The sequence below is a fragment of the Fulmarus glacialis genome, unplaced genomic scaffold, assembly GCF_000690835.1.
Source record: "Fulmarus glacialis isolate BGI_N327 unplaced genomic scaffold, ASM69083v1 scaffold5682, whole genome shotgun sequence".
Classification (NCBI taxonomy): Eukaryota; Metazoa; Chordata; class Aves; order Procellariiformes; family Procellariidae; genus Fulmarus; species Fulmarus glacialis.
In genome coordinates, this window is record NW_009197051.1 from 1 (window position 1) to 14152 (window position 14152).

The following is a 14152-nucleotide window of genomic DNA, read 5'->3' on the forward strand; positions in this document are numbered from 1 at the left end:
AACCTTATCCCAGCCGAAACCAGGACATTAATTATTTTGGAGAATAACTATCTTTTACAGTTAACCTTTTGGGAAAAAGCCAACATTTTTGATGAGGGAAACCAAGGGAAAATCATAGAATATCTCAAGTTGGAAGGGACCTATAAGGATCATCGAGTCCAACCCCCTGCTCTTTGCAGGACTACCTAAAACTAAACCATATGATTATCAAAAGAAACTGTAAAAATTTTAACTGGGAATGTCTTGCAGAAAATGTCACGCTAGTTTTTTTATTATAACCAAATCTCACAAGGTATATACACCTATATACTTCACATAGAAGTTCAAACAATGCATTACTGAAAAATATTGACATCAAGCTTGTCCAAGCACCCAGAAGTCAGTATTATCTCTACCATATCTTTTTTCACTTTGTATTTTAAACTATTATAATGGCAAGAATAACTACTGCCATATGTATTACATACAAAGCAATATGCAAAACTATCATACGATACAGTATCTCAAATGTATAACACTCTGCTCCCCAATTTCCACACTTGGAGAATGGTAGTGAAAAATGTATGTATTTAAAAGTTCTAATTTGAAACTGGAATGACTTTTTTTTTTCCCCCTTTTTTTTACTTGAAACTCAGACTTCATGATGTCAGAAAGCTTTGGTTAATATAAAGTCTATTTTTCACTGAGTTTTCTCAAAACTTAGATGGCCATATTTTCCATAACATTATGGTTGGGAACATTACTGTGCCATTGAAATAAATCTGTATTCTCCCTACTTACTGCATGCTTGTTCAGGTTTATAGGATTAAAGTTTGTGCATCTCAAAACGTCTCGGAGGAAACTAAATTGGAACCTCTGCAGGAGAAACTCGGCAGAAAACTTTGTAGACCAAAAATGCCTAATGGAAACCCAAGGACAGATCCGAACTACGCAAAAAGTTTCAGGGTTTTTTTCATATCAATAAGCTTCACATATGCAGAAATAACTTCTTGAACTGGGACTCAGACAGAATGCTGAAGCGCATACACTCTCATAAAACAGGTATTAGATACTGAAAAGTGAGGGGGATCAATAAAACCACCTGCCCTGCTCTAAGGCTCTACCTGGTAAAAAAAAAAGTGCAATTTTCCTATTGTACAATTACCTTTATTAGAATATATTGCATTCCGAATAACTAAACTGTAAAAACAGCAATAAATCTACAGCAAAAAGGGGAAAAAAACTACCAAAGGAGCACTGATTATAAAACAAAGGTAAGACAGACTCAAAGAGTCTTTTACAAAGTTCAAATCTTGAACTGCTGGAGTCAAAAACCAGATTTCCAAGAAACATGCATGGTCAAAGGGATAAGTTCTCTTCAGAAGAAATCACTAACTACAGCACAATCATATTTTATTGCCAGATGCACAGCAAGAACCATTTCTACACCACTAGATTATCAGAAATTTCTTTCAACACCTGTACATTTTTGCTCAGAGCAAGTATTTGGTGACTGTTAATCAAAGAAAGCTCAAAAAATAAAAAAAGTCAATAACTAAGAACTCAAAGTTTTTAATTAGTAAGTTTAGTTTATGGAAATGCAAAAGGGACTGTAAAGCAAGTAGCAAATACTTATCTCTATATTTTTCAGAACCCACAGTGCTTCAAAGTAAAACTATACTGGATATTAATGACTGGTATTAGAAAACAAGAGGCCAAGCAGAGAACAACAGAAGACATTTCAAAATGCTTTGGAAATGGACACAACTAATGCATTCCCTCCACCCTTGTCCCATGTCCAGCAGGTATACTGTGGCCATTAATACATTAAGAACTTTAAGGCAGAGTTTTTCTCAACCAAAGAAATTCTTGATCCTTAAATCTAGTAAATAGATTTAAGCATTTCTGTTGCACTCATGTACTGGCTTTGGCTGGGATAGAGTTAATTTTCTTCATAGTACCTGGTGTGATGCTATGTTTTAGATTTGGTTTCGATTTGGATAAAAGACTAATATGCTTAGTGATATAGGCAAGTTTATATTTTGCTAAATTTATGTCCTTTATCACAGAGTATTTGCAAAACTTTCCCAGTGAGAAAAATTAATTTTTATCTTATTTAAAGGAAATACTTCTATTTCCATAGAAACAACTCCTTTCTTCTTATATTTTTTCACATGATGACACCATATACGGAAATTACTCTTTAAGAAACCATTTAACCAAACTACCTGTTTCAAGAAATAGTGGCTCATTACTTTATCCTAGGAGAGAGCAAAAGCAGTAAATGTCCAATTGTGTATAATATACTGACAGACCTTGTTGCTTTTCTTATACTTGTTGGAAGATCCAAGACAAATTCCATCATGAACCACATCCGAACAATGACACTTGAAACACAGTTTTACTTACTGACTCATTTCCTTGCATTCCCCCTCCCTTGTACCCTTCTTCCTCACCCTTTACCTTATGTTTAAATAATTCCTTTGGTTCAGGACTTAGCCTATGGTTCTGCATTTACAGAACGATCAACACAAGGTGCTTCCAGTCTGCAACCAGTGTTACATGTCACAGAGCTTGTGACAGACTAAACCCCAAGAGGTGGAATGTGACTCACTGAACAAACCCCTACAAGGGAAGACAGCTGGTAGGGATGGGCAAGGCGATGTGCTCACTAAGCTCAGGGAATAACGCAAAGAAGCTCACCTTACCTCAACACAAGGGGTGGCCTTTGTTTTAGATAAACAGCTATCAACAGTTGAGTGAATCAACTGGTTGTGTAAATGTTTCTCCTTGAGTTCATTAAAAGAGTGTGAATATCTGCCTGAGTTAGCCAGACCAGCATGGGGGGAGGGAATATATGGCTCAGCACAGGCAGAGTATAAAAACTAGACAACTAACAAAAGAATTTGGAAGAGAGCAACGGGCTGGAGCTGGCTTTAACCCACATATTCTTTCCCGGCAAGTGGGGATGCTCAGTGTTGTGACAGTGAGCATATTATAGAGACTGGTAATGGGAATCACGTGGGTATTGTGATAAGCCATGTATTGCAATTGCCATATTTTGGTAAGTATAACTTGCATTTGTATCGACTTTTCAGAAACACACCTCTAGGTTAAATAAACAATGCGCTGAGTTACAGAATGTAAAATGTATGAACTTTCCAAAGTTCAGAAGTATGATCACAAAGCCCTTAGAGCAGAAAATGTTTAGTCCATTCCAGACTTTAAAACCCACCTCCCTCAGGCAGACAAACAGAAACCCACCAGTGCAATTGACAAGAGAAGCTATAAAAATTTCAAGTTACTTTTACAGGTAATATGGGCTCAGGGTAGAAAGAAGAACAAGATCATTAAAGTGTGGATCAACTACTACTTTTTTGTAATGCACATACTGCATTTTATTCATCACGACTTAAGTCTTACTTTGAACCACTTAGATGGTGCTTCAGTTCTAGCTGTTCTGACCAGGTAGCAGAAGGGGAAGTACAACTGCCAAAGACGAGCAAAGACTTTCAATTCCTCTTGTAAGTGGAAGGATCAAGAGGAGTATGTTCAGCAGTATTTAAGTATTCAACAGCTCCCTCAGTTCATGTCCTACAAGGTAGGACAAAATGGTGCATATAAGTGTTCACTGCAACAAAGGAAGAAGCTTATAATACAAGCTTTTAGCTTCAAGTCTCAAACAAAAAACTCAGAAGGCTACATTTCCAAATATATAGGGATTTCACACTCCCTTTTACATGTGCAGAAGCACATGTGGAAATAAATCTGAATACTTACGTCACCTTCCAGGTATGAAACATTTTTACTGATGCAAATGCAAATGTTGTAAACAATTTGCACCTACAAAAAACCCTAAAACAATGGTTGAACATGTCTTGTCACTGAGATCAGATTAGGGCTCTGAAGAGCCCTCTGGAGGCTCTACTAAAGATATAGAATCTAAGTACAAAGCAAAATTAGATGTCCAGAATTAGGTTGCAATTCTCTACCAGAGGACTAAAATTCTAGAACTAACAGGTTTTGAAATTAAAAAAAAAAAGTAAATTTGACTATGGTTTAGAGAGCTCTGAATACTTTTTCTTTTCCTCCTCTCCATTCTTTGGTGTTTTTATTTCAGAAAGAAAGAGACAACTAGAATTTACTTCTCAAATAAAACCATGAACATTTCTATTTGAGGTCTACAGTGCATGTTAAGTTCACACAGATTAATTTTGTATCATATACATAACGTACAATTGTCCTGGTTTTGGCTGGGATAGAGTTAATTTTCTTCCTAGTAGTTGGTATAGTGTTTTGGATTCAGTATGAGAAGAATGTTGATAACACACTGATGTTTTAGTTGTTGCTAAGTAATGCTTACCCTAGTCAAGGACTTTTCAGCTTCCCATGCTCTGCCAGGTGCACAAGAAGCTGGGAGGGAGCATAGTCAGGACAGCTAATCTAACTGGCCAAAGGGATATTCCATACCATATGACGTCACACTCAGCATATAAAGCTGGGCAAAGAAGAAGGAAGGGGGGCCGTTCGGAGTGATGGCGTTTGTCTTCCCAAGTAACCGTTACGTGTGATGGAGTCCTGCTTTCCTGGAGATGGCTTAACACCTGCCTGCCGATGGGAAGTAGGGAATGAACTCCTTGTTTTGCTTTGCTTGCGTGTGCGGCTTTTGCTTTATCTATTAAACTGTCTTTATCTCGACCCATGAGTTTTCTCACTTTTACTCGTCCGATTCTCTCCCCCATCCCACCAGGGGGGAGTGATCGAGCGGCTGTGTGGGGCTTAGTTGCTGGCTGGGGTTAAACCACGACAACAATGGATTAGAAAAATATAATAAGGAATTTATAAGTCAAACCTGAAGAATTTCTGTTACATTATTACCAAAAAAGCTTCTGTTTGTGGAAAGCAGAAGTAGAAGAGAAATTATTAACACAAACAACAGGCTAAAAGTCAGGCTAATCAATCCTAAAATGTAGTGGAAAAAAAAAAATTGTTGAACCAATTAAGTTTACTTTGCTTACAAAGCTATTTTTAACATTTTGATAGCTGGGTTTTTTCCTGGCTATTTGGAAAAAATAACGTTTTCTCCAGTACTTCAAAATATTACTGAATTTATCACCGAAGTTTTATAACTGTATGATACACTGTCTTTATGAAAGTCATTTAACAGTGTACCTATTCCCTTTTCCACTGTGATCAACTAGAATTGAATGGACAAGATTATTCCCAAACAGAATAAAAAAAAACAGGTAGTCATACAGACAGGTAGTCATACAGACATGCATGTGTTGACCTCCAGTAGCTCATATCACCAAATACTGTTTTAGAAAGGCAACGGACAACATTAGAACAGAACATTAACTCTGGCTGCCAATAAACACAGGCAAAGCATGTGAAAATAGTGTGAGTAGGTTAACATTATGAGCATTAATGTAGCCTAATGTTGCAAAGAACTCTGCTTCACAGCTCAGTAACAGAAACTCTTAATTTCCTGGTCTGATACAGGTATAGCTGTCAGTACAGACAGTTATACATAATGCCTTTTTTTCTGAAACAAAAGAATTTATTATTTTGGAAAGGCTGTTCTATGTTGTTGTGGAAAATAGCTGGTCATGTAGGTAATAAGCAAGTAACTGTAAGAGGAGGGAATTACTTTCACAATTAGCTAAAGAATCAGTATTATGAGACAGCATTGCAAAAGCCAGTGAACTATTTTCAGCAGAGGAGATAGATTCTTACAAGGAGGGATGCAGGGTGCAGCATTAAATGAGTCCATTCCCAGAGGGGCCAGAAGTCAGAGATACTTCAAAGTACACCCTTTGAAATCAATTCCTATCAATAGGAAAATTAAAAAAACATATACAACACCTTTTGTTCTCTCTAATTATCCACGTGCAGCTTTCGTGGTCCACAGATGAATAGAGTTTTCCTTCCATCAAAGGAGGCTGGTCTTTCAGTGTAACACATATGTTATCAGGAGAAAAGTGTACTTTTATGTCGTCCTTAGTAATGCCTTGAGGAATGTGAACTGTTATTGTCACATCATCTTCAGTCTGCTGCCAGTAATAGAGAGGGTCTACAACTGGAAACATGCAGAAAAATACAAACTAGATTACAAATGCTGTCCTGGATTCCACAACATGCAATGCCGGGAGATATGGAATAGAAGTTTGTGGAAGAGTGGAAATTAACTTTCACTCTGAACAATTTACATAAAATATATTCTGATTATGAAATGAAGAAACATTTTTTTAGCAATCAAGTTCATTTGTGTACCTCATCTGGAGAGCAATTTATACTCATGTCTATACTCAAATATACTGACAGTTATACAATGGGCATTAACTATTACTCTAAGTTTACTGTAGCATAAAAAATTGATAACCAAAATGTACTTAAATACACTGAAACATTAATGATTAATAATTTGGTTGAAGAGACATCAGGTGCAGTGGTACTTACAAGCTATTGCATGCTCAGAAGTACATGCCATCCAGAGATGTGAACATTTTTTTCTTACCTGTTTTGCCAGAAGCTACGCTGAATATTCAACAGAAATTATTTTAGAAGACTAAGTAGTCTTCATCTGCCTCAGTTGATGGAGATGAAAATAAAACTGCCTGCCCAGAGGTAATGCTTGACTTTTGCTCCTGGGTCTAGAATCTGCCTGATGTCTATCTTGATTACTAAACTGCTACAAGAAGTGGCCTTTTAAGAGAAATGTTTATACAAAAGCAAGGCTATGACAGCATGATTGGGTAGTGCACAGTTGGTCACAGAAAACGCAAATATGGATGCATTAATTTTCTAAAGAGCAATCTTGTACGTGTTACCTTCCTATTTAGAGGAAAAGTAAAGTATGGATAGACTCTTTGGAAGCTCTTAAGTTGTCACGACACAATACGAGATTCAGTTGATCTAAGCTTCATGTCAGCAACTGTGACTCTGGAAGGACTCTTACACTGTTGTCCATTACCACAAGTTTCCTGTTTGCAATAGACCAGTCACAGGTGCTACAAATATACTTCTCAGAAACTATTAATATCTGAGGTATGACAGCCTTCAAAATTCTAAACTTTGACACAGATTGTATCTGATGGTAAAAGTCTTAATTTATAAGAAAACGGAATGACACCAAAAAAGTAGCTTAGGCTTCCCCTCTCCCTGGTCTTCAAGACAGCCTTCTCATAAGCTGTCAAAAATGTGCAGAGGAGACTATGAAAGAACAAATTAAAAACCAAAATACCGATGTGCAACATAACTGCCTTAATATTCCTTCATCTGTTTTGTAAAATCCTACAAAAATTAGAGTTCTATTGCTGGCACATCTTGTTTCCTTATCTGATATCTATTATGCCTGCAATTTTATGTAACCATGCAACTAAAATTCTAGCCGACATTAGGTTTAGCAAAAGACAAATTCTCTCTTAAAGAGGTATTAGACTTCCCTCTAAACTAGGAGTTCAGGTGTCAGTACTTTCTCTACCATTAGATTTTTGTGCCATGAGAAGTTTTCTAAAGGTACTGCTGCAAACAGTACTCCACACATTACAGATTTCTGGGCTTAGGCAACACCACATGTGTACATACATGCATGAAATGAGCTATCCTAAGAGCCATATAGGGCTCTTTACTGTGTTTCTTTAATCACACCTAGCACACAACTCAAGAAGCTCTTAAAATCCTTAAAACACTGAACTAGCTAATTCAGGTGACAATTGCATTATGGTGCTCAGTGCACTGAACTCCTCCTTTGCCTAAAGATTTATACATACAGACTATTCCTAATACAATCACATGTACAACATCACAGTTATCACAGTGTATAACATTAATACATTCCAGAAAATTGATCTTTTTGTATTGTTTCCCAAACAGATGTTTGCACTATTGACAAAGATTGTGCTAGTATCATTCAGTTAGGATTGGTTCATTAACCAATGTCTCATATTCAGAAGCAAAAATAAAATCTGAAACAATATGACTACATAAACATACATATTACAGAGCTCAATGATATTTAAGATAAAACAATTTTATTAATAGGTTTTTACATACCTCATTTTGTTTTTATCTCAAAGAAAAAAAAGTATGGATGCCTTTTGTGGAAGTTTATTATTTTTTCTGAACTGCTTTCCCACTGGAGAAAAGATAATCTCTTACAGGATTCTCATTCTTTAAAAATAAAAACTTTCGGTTTCTTTTTTTTTTTTTTTTAAATTTAGAAAGACAGGAGTAAATTACATATCGGAGAGCTTTATGATGAACAACTATTTGGGGGAGTCAATGGGTGCCACACTGCCCTCTCTCATCTGGGAAGACTGGCTTCTTCATTTGAGCACTTCAGCCAGATGTCTAAATTTAGGTGTTAACTTAGCCATTCAACTGCTAGCAAATACTTGGTATAGTTCTGTTTGCAAAATATCCTTTTCCTTACGACAACAAAATTCTTTAAGTGTCTCCTATCCAAAAAAGCTTCTCATATAGGTTTATGCACAATACAACTTTCCAGGGTGAAAACAAACAAAAAAAGCCAATCTGTCCTTAAAAAAAAAGAAAAACATCTGGAAGATGAATATTAAGACAAGCATTTACTCCTAGAATTTCCAAACAGATGCTAAACTGACAAGCTATTTTCTAAGCCAAAAGAGAGAGTAGCCTATCATAATCTGCCACATAAGTCTTACCTTTCTTTTCATTTGTTGCTTTTGCATCGTCATTTTCTTCTAATTTGTCTTCTTCATCTTGCATAAATTTGAATGGTTTGTAGGAAACAATCATTAGACCATCCCCACTTGGCTCTATTGCTGCATAATTGGGGACTGATTTTCCTTGTAAAACTCTCCTTTTAAAGATTTCATATCTATGATCACCTATAAAATAATAATAAAAAAAAAATCTTAGTGGTAATATTTTTCTAGAAGACAAATTATTTTATGAGAATCTCATTACAATTAAAAATACTAAGCAATCCTACCAGTACTACAGTACTATTACTACAGTACCATAGTTTAAAAAGAAATTTCTCAGAATTCTGTTTTCCAATGAGTTTGTAAAATATGTAGACCCTAAAATTAATCTAACATTGTCCTTTTTTCTTATTATGGCTTTACTGATCACAGCTAGTCCAGCAATTCACAAAACCACTCACAGACTCTCTACAAACAAGTTTTCCAAATACTTTTTGTGCTGCTGTAAAAACTTGAGAAGCAATGAAACAGCTAGTGATAACACTTTATTCATAATGAAAAATGCCCATCTTCCTCAACTTTTGTAAAACACTGCCCTTTAAAAGGGAGGTCCCAGAGGTTAGCTACTGGCGTCAAGGACCATGCCACTCCTACTGTGCTCCCAAACACATGAGAACTGGTCACTCAAAAACACCAGTAAGGTGACAGGTTTAGGACTTAAGGTTTAGGTTTGTTCTTTTTCCATTAGGATCTTACTGCCCACAGAGTCCTCAGTAATTTATCAATTTCTGAGTAATAACAGATTGTCCAAATGGATTTTTAGCAAAAAACTAACAACTTGATAAAATTCTCACAAGTGAGAAAATTATCCATGGGAATTGTTTAGTTTTTCACATTTATGCTTCATCTCTTCATTAAAAGAAATCCCTGTACTTCTAACTACAACTTTACTTGAAAGAAACTGGGAAATCATTAGCAGAGACATTAGACAAGACCAGACTGTGATGGTAAAGATCATCTACACCACTCTAGTACTCCAAAATGTGTTCCTGTTTGACCTCAACGTTAAGCTTAGAGAAACATCAAAGTCATAGGAGAATACAGATAATAATGGATAAGCTAGGTATAATTTAGGTCCTCCCAATTGGTTATCTTGTTTGCTAAGCAAGAAGTGGAGTAAAGAGTAATAACCAGACTATAATGTAAATCTGTTACTTAGTGGTGTTAACTAAAGCCCCCTCCCTTTTCCTAAAAAGTTTGGTCAGGGCGGGGGGGGTATTCATTGAAGAGATTCAACCATTCTAGTTAGAGACAGAGCAAGAGATCTATACAATCAGAAGACTCCAGGCAACAAGGTAACCTGCTTTAAAAATTAACAAATTACCTCGGCTTAGATACATGACCACAAAGAGCATGTCTTTGTTGTAGTGGGAAGTTAGCCACTCATTGAATGAGCTGTTATTTAACTGACGAAATTTAACTGTGCACTGAAACATACCAAATTTGTTTCACATCTCTCTTACAGCATTTGCTCACTTACTAAAAGGCTCTACAATCTCACAACTTCTCATTGTGTGACCAAACCTTTTGTAGACTATTTTCAGTCAGTCCTCATCACTTTTAAATTTTTTAAGTAAGTCTTTATGATCTTTTCGGTAAGTTTATATTACATGACTTTTCTTGCAAAGGTCAGAAGAAAGCTAAGCATATAAAATTTTCTGAGTCTAATAAAGCAGCATGGTGGTTCTTCATTTCAAGCTTTTACAGTGAAAATTCCCAAAACATTAGTTAACTCTCACAGTTGTTGGTGTCAAGAGACATAACTATGTTTTAAAGTTTTGCTTTGATGAAGCAAAGATTTTGGTAATTTGAGAAATGGCTTGTTGATTAACTACTTAATTTTAACTACAATCTGATTTGAGAAACTGCTGTCATGGTTTAACCCCAGCCAGCAACTAAACACCACGCAACCGTTTGCTCACCCCCCTCCTCCAATAGGATGGGGTAGAGAATCGGGAGGGCACAAGTAGGAAAACTCATGGGTTGAGACAAAAACAGTTTAATAATTGAAATAAAACAAAGTAGAACAGTAACAATAACAATGATAACAATGACAATAATAGAATATACAAAGCAGGTGATGCACAATGCAACTGCTCACCACCTGCCGACTCATGCCTAGCCTGTCCCAAGCCGCAAGAGCCGTCCCCCCTCCCCTCCCAGTTTTTATACTGAGCATGACGTCACATGGTATGGAATACCCCATTGGCCAGCTGGGTCAACCGCCCTGGCTATGCTCCCCCCCCACAGCTTCCCATGCACCTGGCAGAGCATGGGAGGCCGAAAAGTCCCCGGTGCAAGCACCACCCAGCAACAACCAAAACATCAATGGGCCATCAATACTCCTCTCATACCAAAACTAAAACAAAGCACCCCCTAGCCACCAGAAAGTTAACTCTGTCCCAGCCAAAACCAGGACAACCGCACCCACAGACAGAGTTTCAAGAAAAGTTAAGCATAGCAATTGCCTACTGATGAAAGAGGATGTAAAGTATTGTAATTCCTCAAAACAGCTTTTATCTTCGAGACTGGTTCATACATCACTCTGATTTGTAAGATGTTTATTTAAAAGAAAGCAAAACTTATTTCTCTCTTCGTAATTAAAGTTTGCTTTGAATCTTGTTATTTACCTCTCTGCTGACTGTAATTACAAAAATTTTGTCTGTTCCTTGGAAATGCTCGAGAACTGGCAAGATTTTCTGAAAGATTTTTAAATCCACTTTTATGGAAGAAGTTTCATTCCATGAACATATGTTTGAAGTTATAAAAAACACACTGTAAAAAAGAATTTGTTTATGAAAATACACAGTTTATTAAATATAGTAAGAGTTTGCATTAGCACTTTCTTTAAGCAATGATCTTCAGTTCTAGACTGGCAGTATTACTGATTTAATTTTTCTTACAAGATATAACCAGTAATGATCACAGATTTCTTTCTCTTGTTGAGCTGGCCACAAAAGAATAAGGCAATCTCCCATGGCTTTCTGGTTCTCTTAAAAATATTTCCACCACCCAAGGCTTCGACAGCAGACAACGTGAATAAAGCCACTCATTCTCCTATCCATACTATATACGTAGGAGGCCGAGGAACATTTGGACAGTAACATCGCAGTATGCAATCGACTGCTTTAGTTCAAGTAGTTAAAGAACTTGTTTCTATCAGTATCAAAATTATACTTTTGGAAGATAATGAATGAGACCATATCATAGTCTTCCCAAAAAGGTAAGTTAATTTAATCCATTTAAATCAGACGCTGAAGCATGGAGTCTTATATCCTTTATGGAAATCCTGATATTTAACGTAAGTATATATGGTCATATTGAACAGATAAATTACCCTTTGCCAAACTTTATTAGGATAATACATTAATTAATAGGTATTAATACACTAACTAATATGTTTTTAATGTGTTGGTCTAAAATTAACTTCATACTCTTTTATTGTAGGAAAACTTAGAATATGCAGTATTTACTTTTTATGCTACAGTTCTTATATTTATCTCATACTAATTCCAATCCCACGACACTGTTAATTGGAAGCTAAAAAAACAACAAAAAACCCAAAACATAACCAAACAAAAACCCGTATCTAGCTGTACAACATTTTGAAAAGTGTAACAGACATTAGTTAGAAATGGTTCTGTATAACCTTGATTTTATAAGATCAAGCTAAACAGGAATTGCATTTCATAACGTCACAAAGTAAAGTCCTATCTTATTTTCTAATTACATTAACCATACACGTATAAAATTTTACTTCTTCCTGTCTTCCAAACGTTTGTCAGAATTTAAGTCTACAACCAATAACTTGATCTCAAAATGTAAGAAAAAATTACCTATGTAAAATCCAAGCTGAAGTTTTGGGGAAAGGAAATAGCAGAACCTGAGGAACAATCAACTTCTAAGACAAAAGAATAAAAGCATGCTTTTTTTTTTTTTAAACATTACTCACTCGTAATATAAATGTAAAACACTTACCCTCTTTGCTTATCTCTGCAATTGTAACCCATTCCAAGGTAATATGAAATCCACTTCCTTTTGTATCCAATTCATCTTTTTCTACCCTAAGCAGCAGCACAGCTACTGAATGCATATCAGATTTTACAAATGAAACACTGTGTGCTATAATAAACGGACTTCCTAGTTCTTCATTAAACACAATCTGGAAGACAAAATTGCAGTAAAAAGTCAGTCAGTTAAAACTGGAAGTCTTGCTCTTTCTCAGAAAGCAGTGAAAGGCTTCAGTGAATGTCAAATCAGTTAAAGTTTGCTTCCCACAAACCTCTCTGCCAATATGAATCCATGAAAGTCATAAATTTCTGGTTCCTCCCCCCTTGGCTATTAAGCCTCTGTTTTGAAATGCTTTTAATTGTTATTGTTTATATTATAAAATCACTGTAAGGGCCCATTACACAAAGCATAAAGATCCACAAAACTGTCTGCAACCTTTTACTACTACAGTAAGTAGAGGTACAACAACTGATGGACAGAACAGGATCCATAAACACAGCATATCAACTGGGGAGAATAGTTTCATGCTCAAGATGAAAATGTAGGCATTTCACCAAGGCCCTCACTACTTCTCTAGACACCTCAACATCCTGAAAAATGTTTTTAGACCTTGACATGTGCAAACAAGAAGATAAAAAGATCCAGTGCATTGCTGCCAGTGCTTAATCATCAACCAGTACTGAGGGGAGAGGGGCTCTCTTTATTTGGCTACTATCTTTACAAAGAGATTCAATTTTCCTTCTCTGTAAAGTTTTATGAAGTGGAATAAGAAACAAAAACCTATAACTAAATTAAGGAGTATAATATTTATGTTTAGGAGAAGCTAGGGTTAGACTTTTTTGAATTTTTATGTATACGGTTTGGAAAAGCCCATCCATATTACTGTCATATTGAAAGGCTGTTGTGGTTTAACCCCAGCCGGCAACTAAGCCCCACACAGCTGCTCGCTCACTTCCCCCCAGTGGGATGGGGGAGAGAATAGGAAGAGTAAAAGTGAGAAAACTCGTGGGTTGAGATAAAGGCAGTTTAATAAGTAAAGCAAAAGCTGCGCACGCAAGCAAAGCAAACCAAGGAATTCATTCACTCCTTCCCATCGGCAGGCAGGTGTTCAGCCGTCTCCAGGAGGGCAGGGCTCCATCACATGTAACGGTTACTTGGGAAAACAAATGCCATCACTCTGAACATCCCCCCCTTCCTTCTTCTTCCCCACCTTTACATGCTGAGTGTGACGTCATACGGTATGGAACATCCCTTTGGTCAGTTGGGGTCAGCTGTCCCAGCTGTGTCCCCTCCCAACTTCTTATGCACCCCCAGCCTACTCGCTGGTGGGGTGGTGCGAGAAGCCAAAAAGACCTTGACTCTGTGCAAGCACTGATCAGCAGTAACTAAAACATCCCTGTATTATCAACACTGTT

General features: G+C 36.6%; 1 protein-coding gene across 1 annotated transcript; it reads right to left on the bottom strand.

The window, feature by feature from the left end:
- Nucleotides 1-5844: 5844 nt before the first annotated feature.
- LOC104072810 (nudC domain-containing protein 1-like) lies at nucleotides 5845-12888 on the bottom strand (the record flags this gene model as incomplete). The annotated part of the gene is made up of 3 exons (XM_009572391.1): nucleotides 5845-6052; nucleotides 8664-8849; nucleotides 12705-12888. Coding segments are annotated over 3 exons (578 nt in total), but the record flags the coding sequence as incomplete, so codon positions are not given.
- Nucleotides 12889-14152: the final 1264 nt, after the last annotated feature.